The sequence below is a fragment of the Thamnophis sirtalis genome, unplaced genomic scaffold (assembly GCF_051295495.1).
Source record: "Thamnophis sirtalis isolate CommonGarterSnake01/CBP01778 unplaced genomic scaffold, rThaSir2_p1.2 scaffold_1, whole genome shotgun sequence".
Classification (NCBI taxonomy): Eukaryota; Metazoa; Chordata; class Lepidosauria; order Squamata; family Natricidae; genus Thamnophis; species Thamnophis sirtalis.
In genome coordinates this window covers 174,327,889-174,343,880 of record NW_028261381.1, presented here as the reverse complement: position 1 = coordinate 174,343,880, position 15,992 = coordinate 174,327,889, and the positions used below count along the sequence as shown (strand labels likewise).

The following is a 15,992-nucleotide window of genomic DNA, read 5'->3' as shown; positions in this document are numbered from 1 at the left end:
TTTTCCTTACCAGGTACTGCACTCCGCGTCATCAGGATTTTGATGATCTGGAACGCAAATACTGGAAGAATTTGACTTTTGTCTCCCCTATATATGGGGCGGATATCAGTGGCTCACTGTATGATTCGGTAAGTCCCTGTGAAATAAAATTGGAGCATATGTACAATGCCGATTTACCATATTTTTCAGAGTATAAGATGCACTCCCCGCCCCCCCCCCAAAAGGGGGTGGAAATGCCTGTGTGTCTTATACGCCGAATATTGCGGGTGTGGGTGTGTGTGCGCAGCGCAGACCAGCTGTTCTAGAATGGGCTGCGGAAGCCGCGGCGAATGGGCCATGGCAAATGGGCAGCTTCAAATGGGCCATGCTGGACAGGCGGCAAAACAGGGCCACGGTGAATGGGCAGCAGTGGCTGTGAACATGCCGCAGCAGGGAATGGATGGCAGCAAACAAGCTGGATGAATACCGGATTGATGCTGGGAAATAGAGGCAGATATAGAGGCAGATTCCCCAAAAGTTTTCCTCCCCAAAAGCTAGGTGCATATTATAGTCCAGAGCATCTTATAGTCTGAAAAATATGGTAGATAACATTGGAACAGGTTGAATTATACTGGAATTATAAATTAATGAGAATGTTGAGGACTACTGGTGTCACCACGTATAATTTCTTCCAACAAAATTGCAGCTGTTGTGATTGTCTATGCAGATTCTCAGTCATCCAGGTCATGGTTGTCCCAAAGGGGCTTTTTTTTTCCCCAAGAGGCAACTGGACTTTGTGTTTTTCTTTGAAGACTTTGAGCTTCTCCTCCAAGAAGCTTCTTCAGCTCTGACTGGATGGTGGGGAATGGAAGGATTTATATTCCCTGCAGACAGCTGGTCATTTGCATCCTTTGAGAGAGTCAGGAATATGAATGGATTTTCCAGAAAAATTGCAGACTACAGGAACCATTTGTGCGTCAGTTTGAGATGCAACCAACACAGACACAACCCCAACAGCCTGCGCCTGGGTTCAACAGTGACGGGACACAGGGCAGAAAACATCCAGCAGCCAAGGAGGCTCCATACCTGTTTACACCATTCAGGTGACCCCCCCAGGACACAGATAACCCTCCAAGAGGCCTCAATGACCCTTTAAAAGGATGCAAATGACCAGCTGTCTGCAAGGAGCATAAATCCTTCCATTCCCCACCATCCAGTCAGAGTTGAAGAAGCTTCTTGGAGGAGAAGTGAAGCGTCTTCACAAGAAAAGACATCCAGTTGCCTCCTGGGAAAAAAAGCACTTTGGGGGCTGTGGTGATTAATTGTTTGAAAGTTTCAAAGTGTCCTTGCTGTATAAGCACAATTAGAATAAGAATTTCCATTGCTAAGCAAAGTGGTGGTTAAGGAAGTCTCACCCAATTTTATGGCCATTCTAGCCACGGTTGTTAAACAGATCCCTGCCCTTGTTAAGGGAGTCAGATGGTTGTTAGGCAAATCCGACTCCCCCCCCCCCAATCGACTTTGAAGTCACATTTGGGGTCTTCCCAAATGGTGATCGCATGATCCTGGGATGCTGCAACTATCGTAAATACATGCTGGTTGCCAAGTTTGATCAAATGACTGGGGATCCTGTGACAGCCGTAAGAGTGAGGACTGGGTAGGGGTCACTTTTTCTTGTGCTTTTGTAAGTTTGAAGAGTTGCTAAACAAATAGCTGTAATTCGAGGACTACCTGTCAATATCTCTGAAAGGGATTTTAGATTTCTAGGGATTTCATGGCCAGGGCCTTTGAAGGCAAACCTTTGTTGATAGCCATGTCTGCATTACAGGCCGTCCTCGACTTAAAAACAGTTCATTTAGTGGCCGTTCAAAGTTACAACAATGCTGAAGAAAAGTGACATAATGACCGTTTTTTACACTTGCGACTCTAGCAAGCATCCTCGTGGCCAATTGATCAAAATTCGGAGACTTGGCAATTGGTTCATATTTACGACGGTTGCTGTATCCCGGGGTCATGTGATCCCCCTTTTGCATTGTTCTGACAAGCAGAGTCAATGGGGAAGCCAGATTCACGTAACAACCGGGTTGCTGGCTTTACAACTGCGGGGATTCACTGAACGACGGTGGCGAGAAAGGTTGTAAAATGGGGCAAATCCATAAATTTTGGGCTCAATTGCGGTCGGGAACCACCTGTATTCTTAACATAAACTGTGCTGGCTGGCTTTCAGTCAGAATTTTTCTCTTCTCCTCCTCCTTGTACCAATTTCTCTGTGTTATTTTTAGAAAAGCGCTTTTCATTTTTGTTCCATCTGTGAATTGAATCTTAAAAGTTGTGGTAAACAGGTTTTAGACAGCCGGCGGGAAGCCCGTGTAATAGCGGGCGTTTGAGTCTGTTTTGTTCTCAAGAGCTGCTCCGTGGGGCTATGAGATGTCTGGTGCCCTGCTGTTTTGCAAGAGCTGCTCCTGCCAGATGTTTTCCCTTCTGAAGCCGCCTGTGAAAAGTGACCGCAAGCGCCCCCTTCCTGTGTGGGGATGGAAGGAGCACTGGCTTCTCCTTTGACTGTCTAGATTTATTTTCTCCCCCCCCTCCCCCCCCCCCGCCGCCCCAGGATGTGGAAGAGTGGAATATTGGGAATCTGAACACACTCCTTGATATGGTGGAACGTCAGTGTGGGATTATCATAGAAGGCGTGAACACCCCCTACCTCTACTTTGGGATGTGGAAGACCACGTTTGCGTGGCATACGGAGGACATGGATCTCTACAGCATCAACTACCTGCATTTTGGAGAGCCTAAATCATGGTAAGTGTGTGATGATGGATATTTAACAGGGATGTGACAAACGATAGAAGAGAATATTTGTAGCCCAGGGTTGAATTGTGGGGTCCTTGGTGCTCTCTGTGCTTGCTTGTTTTCTTGCAGACGTTTCATTGCCATGCTAGGTAACATCATCAGTGCTAGAAGGGAGGGGGGTTTGTTGAATAGAATAAGACGGCGACTGTGGACTCCTTGGTGCTCTCTGAAGTTGGTTGTTTGCTTACCGACGTTTCGTGACGCAATTAAGTAACATCATCAGTGCTAGAAAGGGAGTAGGGTTGAGGAGAGGAGCGGAAGGAGGAGGAAATGGAAAAGGGAAGGAGGAGCAGGAGAAGAGGTTGAGAAGGACAAGGACAACTGTGGGGTCCTTGGTGCTCTCTGAGTGCAGTGGTTTTCTTGCAGACATTTCATTACCATGCTAAGTAACATCATCAGTGTTAGAAGGGTTTGTTCAGTGGAGGAGGACAGTGACTGTGGAGACCTTGTTGTTCTCTGAACTTAGCTGTTTGCTTGCATATGTTTCATAATGCAATAGGTAACATCATCAGTGCGAGAAGGGGTGGGGTTTGTGGAGGATAGGCGAAAGAGGAGGAAGTGGAAAAGGGAAGGAACAGGAGAAGAGGGTTGAGGAGGAGGAGGATGATAACTGGGGTTCTTGGTTCTCTCTGAACTTGGTTGTTTTATTGCAGATGTTTCATTACCATGCTAACTAACATCATCAGTGCTAGAAGGCAGAAGGGTTTGTGAAGTGGAGGAGGATGGCAACTGTGGTGTTCCTGGTGCTCTCTGAATTTTTCTTGCAAGCCTTTCATGACCCAAGTAGGTAACATTGATGTTAGAAAGGGAGTGAGGACTGCTTCCTCTGTTTAGATACGAGGGGCTTGCTCCATCAGGGTTGGTGGAGAGTCTTCTTGCTAGTTCCTTGATTAGCATGGCAGCCTAACAGGGCAAACCACGACATATAAGCAAAGACCAAACCCCACTCCCTTTTAGCACCGATGATGTTACCTAGTTTGGGTCACGAACCACCAACAAGAAAGCCACCAGGCTCAGAGAGCACCATGTGGAAAATGCATAAACTCTTCTGTTCACCTAAGTGCTAATGTTGCTTTTCTCTCTGCCTGAATTGAAACATGCATGTTTTAAGGGTTTTGTTTCTTAAGGGAATGGGGGCTGTTTCCTTCTGCGAGTGAGATGGGCAGTTTTTTGTCCTATGCGCCAAACAAAACATGGCTACTTTCGGGGTGGGTAGGTGGGATCCTACCTGTTTAACAACCAGTTTGCTGAGTGCGTGCACACAGTTTGACAGAGAAATCACCTACCGCATTACTGCTGGGGACAGCAATTCATTCTGCCGCGCCTATCGCCTATGGGCTTTAGAAAAGGGAATATTGATTAGTATAGCGCAGGGGAGGATGGGCAATAGTCGGACTTACCGGTTCGCCCAAACCAGTTTGAACTGGTAGAATCCCACCTCTGGCTACTTTTGCCTGACAGTGGAGTGTCTTGGGATTAAGGAAACAGCGGGAAGACCAGGAATAGAGAAGAAGGAGAGGAAAAAAGACCATGGATTTGGTCAGTGGGATGAGTGAAGATATTCTCAGTGGCAGCTGCTGCTAACAGGAAGAAAAATGGGACCAGGCAGGACATCTGATTTGGCTGCATTGGGAATTGGGGAAGGCAGAGTGAGGCCAGCAAGACCCAACCTCATTTTACTGGTCCTATCCGGGGTTTATTTTGCCTTATCTGAAACCCAAAACAACCGCAGGGTTTCTGTTACTTTTCATTTCTGTTGAACCATCAACATCTGAAAATAGTTGGTCAGATCTTCACAATGTCATGGTTCCAAGTAATGCTCCCGACCAATTCAAGGCTCTCAAGCCTCTGAGGCTTCCTCAAAGATCCTGTTTATTAGGCACATCATATTGGTACGGTTGGTTGTGGCCAATAAACAGGATTTTTGAGGAAGCCAAGGCCTCAGAGTGTTGAATTGGTTGGGACATTACTCAGAACTATGATACGCTTGGTTATTTTTTTGTTTTGTTTCATGCATATCTCTCATATTTAATCTTTGAAAGAAGCCAGACAATCACAAAGCTGATGTGTTGGTAGTTGCTAGATTTTTCTGTACTAAGAAAGAAAGAAAATTCACATACCTATTAAAATTGGTGGGCTCCACCAAACAAGTGTGGCCAGTCTTTTGTCAGAGGGAGGGAAAGAGGCTTAGGCCCTGGGGCAACTGAAATGCCAGGGAAAACTCCCCAAATTCACTGTTTGCCCTGAAGCCAAGGTTTCATTCCTTCACTTCAACTGCTCTGTGTTCTAATCTCCCCTTTGCATAGCTTTTGTTTTGAATTGTCAAAGTACCTTCAGGGCAAGACAGTGACATAAAAGGAAGTAAAATGTTATCAGTCAGTACTTAACAGTTGTGCTAAAAAAAAGAGGGGGAGCATTTTAAAAGCCTTCCGACTTGTTTCATAAGTATGCATGCAAATAGAAGATAAATTTGGCTCTTGATAAGCTTCCTTTCTTCTGCTCTAAACAATCTTTATCTGGGCTGTTCTCAGCCTTGTTCTGGGGTGGCTGACAACAAGGGGCCTCTGCAGAAGGTTGTGTCCCAAGGGTTTTCCAGAAAGGGTGTGAATCCTTACTTTGCTTTCTCCCACTTCCCTTTTTTGTTCACCCCACAGACATAACTCATTTTCACCTATGAACCTTTGTGGGAAGATAAAAGAGGGTAAAAGCCATGCTGGGAGAGCCACTAATCCAGTCAAAATTTCCTTTTTTTGGAGATTCCGAAACTCAGTCTCCTTAAAAAGGGTCAGAAGTGCAAAAAATGGTCCTAAGTCGCCCTTTTCAGTGCCCTTGTAACTTTGAACCGGAGTGAACCAGATTTCTCCTGCGTTATCAGATCACGTAGTTTCATCACGAAGCACAGCTAGTTACATTATAAATAACTCAAGATGGTGAGCATCCCTAATATTCCCTCCTCCTCTTTTTTCCCCACAACAACAACCTTGTGAGGTGGGTTAGACTGAGACAGAATGACCGGCCCAAAGTCACCCAGCCAGTTTTGGTACCTAAGGCAGGACTAGAACTCACAGCCTCTTGGTTTCTAGGCCACAACCTTAATCCCTAGACCAGCGCCCCCCCCCCCCCCCCCCACTTTTTGGGCACCAGGGACCAGCTCCGTGGAGAGAGAGATTTCTGCGGACCGGAGGGAGCTGTGGTTTCTTGTATTGCCTGCATCCCGTGGATGGGCTTTCACTTGTTTGGTGGCCTGGTTTCTGGCATGCTGTGGACCGGTGCCGGACCACGGAACCGGGGGGATGGGGGGTTGGGAGCCCTTGCACTAGACGGACCAAAGTGATTCTGCTTGAAACAGCTTGGCAGTTGGAAGTCTTGAAATGCGTTTTGCAGTTTGCCTAAACCGGCTTCATTGGTTGTAATCAATAATGGATGGGTTGTAATCAATAAATACTGCATGCCTACACCTTGTGGGTGTGAGAAGAGCAAGCAGTTGTTTTGATTTGCCCTCACGCCACCCTGCGTGGAGGTGCTTGATGCATCTGGTCAGCTTTTGACATTAAGAGATTTTGAAGTTGAAATATCAGCAGGACGCTTTTGTGTGTGTGTGGGGGGGGGGCTGTGATCATATTCCTTCGGCAGCCTAGTTTCCCAGCAGTGCGATTGAACTTCAGAAAGGCAGAGGGAGTGGGACGTTGGATTCCTCTGAACTGGTTTTAAACTGGTATGACATAATAGGTGAAGAAACGGTGGGGTCTTTGGGGCTCTCTGAGCTTGGTGGTCATAGGAAGTCAAGCGATTCTACTGTGGGTGATGACATTAAGGCCACATGAAGTGGTTGGTGGCTCTCAGACCGGGAGGGTTGCTACCATTCCAAAAACCTACTTACATTTGTGTTATTCCGTGTGAGGTGGCAGTTGGCGATTTCCACTCTTAGCATTTGTGCCCAGGGACTTCCCACACAGAGATCCCAAGGAAACGTTTCACAATCACAACAGAATAAAGCACTTTCCATAGGTATTGATTTTCCTAGATGGGTGGTCTTGTCATTCTGGAACTTTCCTTTTCCCTCCCCTTCCTTTCCTGTCTCTTCCCCCTCCCCTCCCCTGCCCCTCCTCCTTCCCTTCCCCCTTCCTTCCTGTCCCCTCCCCTTCCCCTGTCTCTCCCTTCCTCCTTCCCTTCCTGTTTCTTCCCCCTTCCACTCCCCTGCTCTTCCTCCTTCCCTTCCCCCTTCCCATCCCTTTCCCTGTCCCTTCCTTCTTCCCTCCCTGTTCCTTTTCTCTCCCTTCCCGTCCTTTCCCCCTGCCCTCCCCTTCCTCATTCACTTCTTCCTTCCCTGTCCCCCTGCCCTTCCTTCTTCTTCCTCCTTCTCTTCCCCACCCCTGCCCTTCCCTTCCATTCATTTTTTCCCAATGCTTTGCTGTCAACCACTTTATTTTGGAAGCTTCAAAAGTCCCCTTGAAATTTACTTCCTTTTCTCCACTAGGTGACGCTAGTTGCATAGCTAGAAAATCTTCTGGCTGCACAGTTCTTTGATTAGCCTTTGGGATTAGCACAACAATGGAGCCGAGAAGCTGCATTGGCCCTTTATTGTGTATGCATTCCAAAAGTTACATTTTGTCTGGTTTTCCAGCATTTCAGGCACGACAGCAGTAGAGCAGCCCTGGTTCCAGCAAAATCTTTACTCTTAACTAAATTATTCCTAGTGAAACGGGGGCTTTTTATTCTCCTAGGTATTTTGCCAAACTGGAGACTGAAAGTCGTCTAAATGAGAATGCTGTGCCTAGATTTGTTTGAAACAAACACCGTTTGGAATTGCAGCCAGTTAAACAGCCTTGTTTGTTTTCTTGGCTGTAAACATCCAGGAATTAATTCGCTCCCCCACCCTTTGTATAAGTGATATTTTTGAGGGAGAAAAGGAAATGATAGAATATAGGTGTCACTTAAAACCCTCCCCAAAACAGACTTTTGACAAACCCCTTGGTTTGCAAGGAGGAAGGATCAAATAACCAGGTGATAAAAAGGAATTTTCTCGATTTAAATCCTTGGAGATTCAATCCATTCCAGTCAGAGGAGATCAAGTGCTACCTAATTAGATCGGCCATAAGCAGGATGTTTGCACTAAAGGCACAATTTCACAACCTTGTCAATTGTAAGATTGTGGACTTCAATTCCCAGAATTCCCAAGCCAGCATTGCTCGAATTCTGCAAGTTGGAAGTCCACACGTCTTAGCATTGGCAAAGTTGGGAAATCCTGACTTAAGGGCATTTATTCAACAGGGATTCCAGATGGCTTAAATCTTAAATTGTGAACTTTCCTTGCCTGAAACTTTAAAATCGTAATTTTGTGAATGATGTTGAAAAATGAGCCACAGTGGTGCAGTGGTTAGAGTGCAGTACTGCAGGCTACTTCTGCTGCCTGCCGGCTGCCTGCAATTTAACAGTTCAATTCTCACCAGGCACAAGGTTGACTCAGCTTTCCTTTCTTCCAAGGTGGGCAAAATGAGGATCCAGATTGTTGGTGGCAAGAGGCTGACTCTGTAGACCTCTTAGAGAGGGCTTTAAAAGCACTATGAAATGGTATAGAAGTCTCCTTCCTTCCTTCCTTCCTCCCTCCCTCCCTCCCTCCCTCCCTCTTTCTCTCGCAAGATTTCTGGTGGCATAGTGGTAAGAATGCAGCATTGAAGGCTCACTGCCAGCAGTTCGATCCTGACTGGCTCAAGGTTGACTCAGCCTTCCATCCTTCAAGAGGGCTGAAAAGCACTGTGAAACGGTATATAAGTCTAAGTGCTATTGCTAAGTGCTAAAAGGATTTGGCTATCTTAGAGCTCCATAACTGGTAATGTTGACCTGAGACTCGACATTGATTCCAGCATCGGGTTTCTCATAATAGCCGGGTGAGGTTCTCCTAGGACTGTGATGGCGAACCTGTGGCACGTGTAGCCATTTGTCAGGACATGCGAGGCGTTGCCCTGTCAGCTGGCCAGCGTGCATGCATGCGCTGGCCAGCTGACTTTGGCCTTCTTTTGAGGCAATTTTTTGTCTGGCGAAAACTGGATCTACGGAGGGTTCCACCACAAAACCGCGCTCGACTAATCCGCACCCGACTAAACTGCGTCGCTGACGTCATCAACAGGGCGACAACAGCGCGGAGACAGAAGCACACTGTAAACCCTAAACCTAAAATTAACCCCTAAACCTAAACCTAACCCTCCTAAACCTAACCCTTAACCTAACCCTAAACTTAACACTTAACCTAACCCTAAACCTAATCCTAACCCTTAACCTAACCCTAAACCTAACCCTAACCCTTAACCTAACCCTAAACCTAACCCTAAACCTAACCCTTACCTTAAGTTGAATCGGCTTGCTTTCAAAGCGCTATTTAAAGCGCCCTTCTTTCTCCGCGCTGGCTGTTGTCGCCCTGTTGATGATGTCAGCGACGCGGTTTAATCGGGCGCGCTTTAGTCAAGCACGGTTTTGACAGCTCACGTCTACGGGGAACCCAGACGTTCGGGAATGGACTTCTGGTTTGGCCGTAGGGTCGTTTTTCGCCCTCTGGAGCCTTCAGGGGGCTTCAGGAGGCTTCCCTGAAGGCTCCGGAGGGGGGAAAATGTACCTACGGACAAACTGGAAGCCTGTTCCCGAACGTCTGGGTTCCCCGTAGATATCTTTTTCGCTCTCTGGAGGCTTCAGGGAAACTCCTGAGGTCTCTGGAGGGCATCCAGAGTGGTTGTGCGAGGCTGTTTTCGTCCTTCCCAGGCTCTTAGAAAGCCTCTGGAGCATGGAGAAAGCAAAAAAACCACGCCAAAAGCGGGGGTGGTGGTGTCATGTGCATAGCATTATGGGTGCGGCATGCCCGCGCACGACCCCCCCCCCTGTGCTCCCCCTCACTTTTGTCACAGGAGCCAAAAAAGGTTCACCATCACTGCCCTAGAACATTCACAGTGATGGGCTTTGCTTGTGAGATGAGATGGGATATTGACTCCGATGTTGTTTTTAAGGGCCATCCTTCCAACACCCAGAAGCAGTTTGTTCTTCTCACCAGCCCCTTTAAGCAGCTTCACTTTTCCCAACCCCTACAAAACGCCAGTCCCATTAGGTTTCATTCTCCGCTATTGTTACCAGAATTAACCAGTTTTCATAGGCAAAATCTGGTTGAATCGAACATACTGCAGTTCCCTTTGGTGATCATCCGCTGAGTTTAGGGGGATGGACCAGGATTAACGGTTTCCATCCCAAACCGTGAGATAGCAGAACAGAAGTTGGTGTATGGAAGGCTGCATTTGATTGGCTTCCGCTCCGCTGAGTCCATTATTAAAGGGATACTCCAGGATGCCTCTGACTAAGCCCCAAAACCTGATAAGAGAAGAAGATCAATTGCCACCTCCTGATGGGGGGAATCTGTAATCAGAAGGACCACTCCAGCAGATGTTGCTTTTGTACCCCGGCCAAAAGCAGCCTTGAGAAAGATATATTAACAGATTAATTGAAATCGGCCCTGGCCAGTGGTAGACAGCTGGGGATTTCTGCTTTGAAATTCTCTCCTCCAGGTTTTTTTTTCCCCCTCCAGGGACCGGCAGGGAGGGGAGAGGTTGGAAAAATTAAACAGCTTCCTCGCCAAGGACAGCTGACTTTAAGCTCTGAAGCTGTGGTAGCACATTCATTAAGGATAAGGTGAGCTGGTCTATGCTGGTGATGATAGAAGTGGGGCTTGATGAAGGGCGAGGGGAGTTTTAGAATAAAACAGCATAAAGAATTTTCTTTATTGGCCATGTGTGATTGGACACACAGGGAATTTGCCTCTAGTGCATAAGCTCTCAGTATACAGGCCTGGGGAACCCAGAGCGGGATGGAGCCCATTAAATGGCTGGTATGAATGTCTGTTGTCGATGGAGTGCGTGTGTGTGGGGGTTATTATTTTATCTTTTCTTTTTTCTTATTATTTCTTTTATATTGTGTATTTATGTCCTTGTAAGCTACCTTGATTGCATAGTTGATTGCAACTATGTCCCAGTTAAGAGAGCGATGCAGTGCCTCAGTGGCTAAGACGCTGAGCTTGTCGATCAGAAAAGTCAGCAGTTAGGCAGTTCAAATCCCTAGCGCCATGTAACGGAGTAAGCTCCCGTGACTTGTCCCAGCTTCTGCCCAACCTAGCAGTTCGAAAGTACGTAAGAAATGCAAGTAGAAAAATAGGAACCACCTTTGGTGGGAAGGTAACAGCATTCCGTGCGCCTCTGGCGTTGAGTCTTGCCGGCCAAATGACCACGAAGACGTCTTCGGACAGTGCTGGCTCTTCGGTTTTGAAGCAGCGATGAGCACCACCCCCTAGAATTGGGAATGACTAGCCTGTATGTACAAATGTGAACTTTTACCTTTTTTAAGCTGCCTTGAGTCGCCATGTCTGAGTCGGTGGCAATATAAAATTTCCAAATAAATACATACATACATACAGAAAAGCAGCTAACTGATAAATCGCAAATCATAAGATACAATCATAAATTATAAATGGGGGAGCCACCAAATAAATAGAAAAATCATAGGGCGAGTAATTGAACATAATAAGGATTTCTGGAGACCCTGGCAACATGATCATTCCTTGTCCCCTTTCCCAAATAATCACATTTTGTTCCTGAATTCTTTGAGGGTGGGGGAGGCCATGATTTTCCTTGGTCTTTCTTATGTCTTAGACTGTATTTTCTCTTCGACCTTTGATTCACCACGGACTCCACAAGATTTAACTCCAGATTTCAATCCTAAACCCAAGCCGCTTTAGACCCATAATAATACTACTGTATATGAGGTTTTGTATAGACCAGCAGGGGGAGCTGTTGGATTTCTAGAAATATACAGCCTAGGAGCCAGTTGCTGCTGGCTTGCCTTGTTTCTGATGTGGCTGTTAATGACGCTTGTGTCATTTTTCTTTTGCCTGCTTCTGCCCCTGTGGAATAGTCTCCATTCCCCCCATCCTTTTTATAGAGTCTTCAACCCTGATAATGATAATCTTGGAGGATGCCTCTGGGGGGTTACTAGCGGCAGGAAGTAGGAACTCCACACGCCTGGAGGCCCTGCTCGGTAATAACAAAGGCAGGGCTGAGATGGTAATTTTAGATAATGGGTTCTCTTCCACCAACACTTCAGCCTTCCCAAGGTTTAAGGTAGCTCCTTCTCAGCAAATCCTCTTCAGCAGGAGCTGCTCTGCCTGTCGGACCCCGGAAAATAGTCCCCGCTCTGTAAAGGAAGAGTTTCAAACCCCAACCTCAAGGATGGAGAAGGAAGAAAGTGTGTTTTGAAGGCATCTGAAATTGACTGGCAGATCCCAATGTAAATCCGGAACGGTCAGGAGATGGATACTCAGAGCTACCTTGAAGACATAGGCCCAAAGGGCAGACATTTTTAGAATGCAGGTAGTCCTCAATGTAGGACACAGTGGCTCAGTGGCTAAGACACTGAGCTTGTCAACCAGAAGGTCGGCAGTTCAGCGCTTCGAATCCCTAGCACCACGTAACAGAATGAGTTCCCGTTCCTTGTCCCAGCTTCTGCCAACCTAGCAATTCGAAAGCCAGCCACATGACCAGGGAGACGTCTTTGGGCAGCGCTGGCTCTTCAGCTTAGAAACGGAGATGAGCACCGCCCCCTAGAGTCGGGAACAGCTAGCACATATATGCAAGGGGAACCTTTATCTTTTAGTCCTCAACGTGTGACCACAATTGAGCCCACAATTTATTTTGCTAAGTGAGATGTTTTTGTTATGTCAGTTTTGCCCCATTTTTACGACCTCTTGTGCCACAGTTGTTAAGTGAAGCACTGCAGTTGATAAGTTATTAACCCGATTGTTAAGTGAATCCGGCTTCCCCATTGACTTGACTTGTGAGAAGGTCACAAAAGAGGATCCCGTGACTCTGGGACACTGCAACAATCATAAATATGAGTCAGTGGCCAAGCTTCTGAATTTTGTTCAGGTGACCATGGGGAGGCTGCAACGGTCGTAAGTCTGAATGTCACTTTTTCCAGTGCCGTTGTAACTTTAAACTGTCACTAAACAAGCTGTTGTAAGTCAAGGACTACCTGTAGTGGTGGGTTTTTTTTGCTTTTAACTGGGGGATTGAAGAAATATGGATTCCCAACTCCATACATGCAGTTCACCAGCCATCATGTTAAAGTTAGTGTTAGCATGCTGGCTGAAGAATTCTGGGAGTTGAAGTCCACATCTTTTCAAGTTGCCAAGGTTGAAAAACACTGCTTTAAATCAAGAAAGGAGGTTGGAGAAGGATGCCACAAGCCAAGTATCAGAGACGAATCATGTGTTTACAAAGCTCCGTGGAAGAAATGATTGTTATAAAACAAACAAGAAAAGCCCAGACACACAAGGACCTTTTAGTTCACATGATTTGCTCAATTACATTTCAAGGAAACCGACTGTTATAAAAAGTCTAATAGGTCCTTTTCAAGAAGCAGGAAATGTGAAGTTATATACAACTTGTCTTAAAATTGTCACACGCAGATTAACAATAAAAAAATATGAGATCTATTAGAGTCGCACACAATGTCATCTTTTAATAAACAAGGTCTTCAGAGGTCCACTAAATTAAATTAGTTCCCATCAATTAGCAACTCAAGATTTCATTTTTTAAGTCATCGATCCTAGGGGTGGAAGGAACCCTATGGGAATCCTCAGACCATTCAGGTAAATGGGTGCACTAATAGGGATGTCAGTCCAGGAATGGGTGGAGGAGAAAAGTTGCACTAAAAGGAGTCGCTATAGAAGAGAATATTTGTAGCTAGTGGTTGAAATGTGGAGTCCTGGTGCTCTTTGACCTTGGTTGTTTTCTTGCAGACCTTTCATGACCCAACTAAGTAACAGCATCTGTGCTAGAAGGAAATGTGGGGCTTCCTCTCTGTTTATATACTAGTGTCTTGGCTGTCAGTGTTGGTGGAAGTGTTTTTGGTGGTTCCTTGATTAGCCCGTTGTTTACTGATAGCATGTTTCTCTTAGTTGGTAGTTTCTTGATGGGGTATTATTGACTTCTTGATTGTTGGTCTACTGTTAATCTTGGTGCTAATATCTGCTCATTTGGATATTGATTGCGTGTGAGGTGTTTTGGGGTCCCCCCTTTTGTGTGTGTGGGGGAAGGAAGTCTGTAGAATTTCTCAGTCATCCAAACTCAGGGTTGTCCCAAAGATGCTTTTTCAGGAGGCAACTGGACTTTCTTGCAGTTTTTTGGGAAGAGGTTTCGCTTCTCCTCCAAGAAGCTTCTTCAGCTGTGACAGAATAGTGTGGAATGGAAGATTCCTTGCATCCACTCTGTGCTTCAAACTCTCTGAAATGGGCGTCAAACTCTCAATGACACGTTACTGTCATGTGGCATATTGCAACTTTCCCCCCTTCGTTAAACTCGGGGTGGGCATGGCCAGTATATGACGCATCCGGCTGCGGGGCGCAAGTTTGACACCCCTGCTCTAAAAGAACACAAATGACCAATTGTCTGCAAGGAGGATAAATCCTTCCATTCCCCCACCATCCAGTGAGAGTTGAAGAATTTTCTTGGAGGAGAAGTGAAACATTTTCCCAAAAAACCCAGAAAGTCCAGTTGCCTCTTGCCTTTGTGAGGAAGGAGGACGTTCCTAATCTTGAGAGCTATAAAGCAAAGAGCCAGCCTGCCCCGCTGAGGGTGAACACCTTGGGGTGTTCATGCTTTGAGCTTATTTTTTCAATAGTAACATTAAAAATCAGAGTGGGTCAACCTATTCTCCAAAGTACCTGAAGATACAACAGATGAAAACTAATCGAGGAGAGAAGCAAATCTAGAACAAAGGAGAAGTTTCCTGACAGTAAGAAAAATTAATCAGTGGAATGGAAGTGGCCTCCAGAAGTTGTGAGTGCTCCATCACTGGAGGTTTTTCAGTACTTGTCTCCTGCTTGAGCCAGGAAGGGGTTAGACTAGAAGACCTCCAAGGTCCCTTCCAACTCGATTAATTCTGTTATAGCAGGGGAAATTAGACAAATACACACTGGTAGATCTGCGTCAGATTTTTCCAGCCACAATTTTGTTTTTGCCTGAGATGATTTGGGAAGTTTATTGCGGCGCTCAGAGAAGTGCCAATTGGTTTTTCTTTCATTGTCAGTGTCTCATTTAGAAATATTAGAAGAACAGAGTTGGAAGGGACCTTGGAGGTCATATAGTCCAACTCCCTGCTTAGGCAGGAAACCCTATACTGTTTCAGACAAATGGCTATCCAACATCTTCTTAAAGACTTTCAGTGTTGGGGCATTCACAACTTCTGGAAGCAAGCAACACTGCTATCAGGTCTCCCCTAGTCCTTCTTTTCATTAAAGTAGACATACCCAGTTCCTGCAACCATTACTCATATGTTTTAGCCTCCAGTTCCCCTAATCCTCTTTGTTGCTCTTCTCTGCACTCTTTCTAGAGTCTGGATTTAGATCCAGTCCAACCTATTGGGTTAGAAGGCAAAGCCTGAGACTCCATTGCTCATTGGTTTGTCAAGACTTGGGCTTCTTCCACTTTGGAAATGAGCATATTTTCCCCCATGGGTTGTCCGTCAGATGGAGCAGGATTCAAAGGGCCAGGTTATGCAACTGCTATTTTGGCGATAACAACTTCAGAGCTTCCTTGCCTTCCTGCAGAGGATTTTTGTGCTGCTAAGTAGTTTCTCTCCAGGCTTCCAAGTGGGGAGCCGCAGGGCTCATTGTTGTGTTTTCCTTTCTATAATTATAGTATACAGGGTGGGTTTTTGTTTTTTTTCATTCTGTTCATTCTCTGTTCTAATTACCACCTTTTTTTCTGGCTAGCCCTCAGTTCTCTTTTCAAATCGATAGAAACATATTTTATGCAATTTAAAACAAAGCATGTAAAACAATAAAAAGATTAGCCTACATTAGAACTTATAAAACAAATCAATAGCTCACCAGCAATGGAGCAGAACTGTCAAGAGACTCCTGTGCCAAGGTGAATAAAAATATTTTTTAACATGGGTGTAAATTAAAACAAGGTTGGTGGGTCCTTTATCTGTGGGGGGGCCAGGGCAGAAAAGGCTTTTTTCTGGATGGATGCCCAATGAAAAGTGGCTTCAGCAGGAGCCTCTCCTAGCCCCAAGTCAGTTGAAATTAAAACAAAAACTGAAAGTTTGGCTGAGCAGCCATTTGAGCT

General features: G+C 45.8%; 1 protein-coding gene across 1 annotated transcript in view; it reads left to right on the top strand.

Moving 5' to 3' along the window:
• KDM4B (lysine demethylase 4B) overlaps positions 1-15,992 on the top strand; it is a 214,400-nt gene that overhangs the window by 33,761 nt on the left and 164,647 nt on the right. The window contains exons 5-6 of the mRNA XM_087703333.1: positions 14-128; positions 2,588-2,781. Coding sequence (XP_087559459.1) covers positions 14-128; positions 2,588-2,781 — 309 coding nt within the window. The remainder of the gene's footprint in view (positions 1-13; positions 129-2,587; positions 2,782-15,992) is intronic.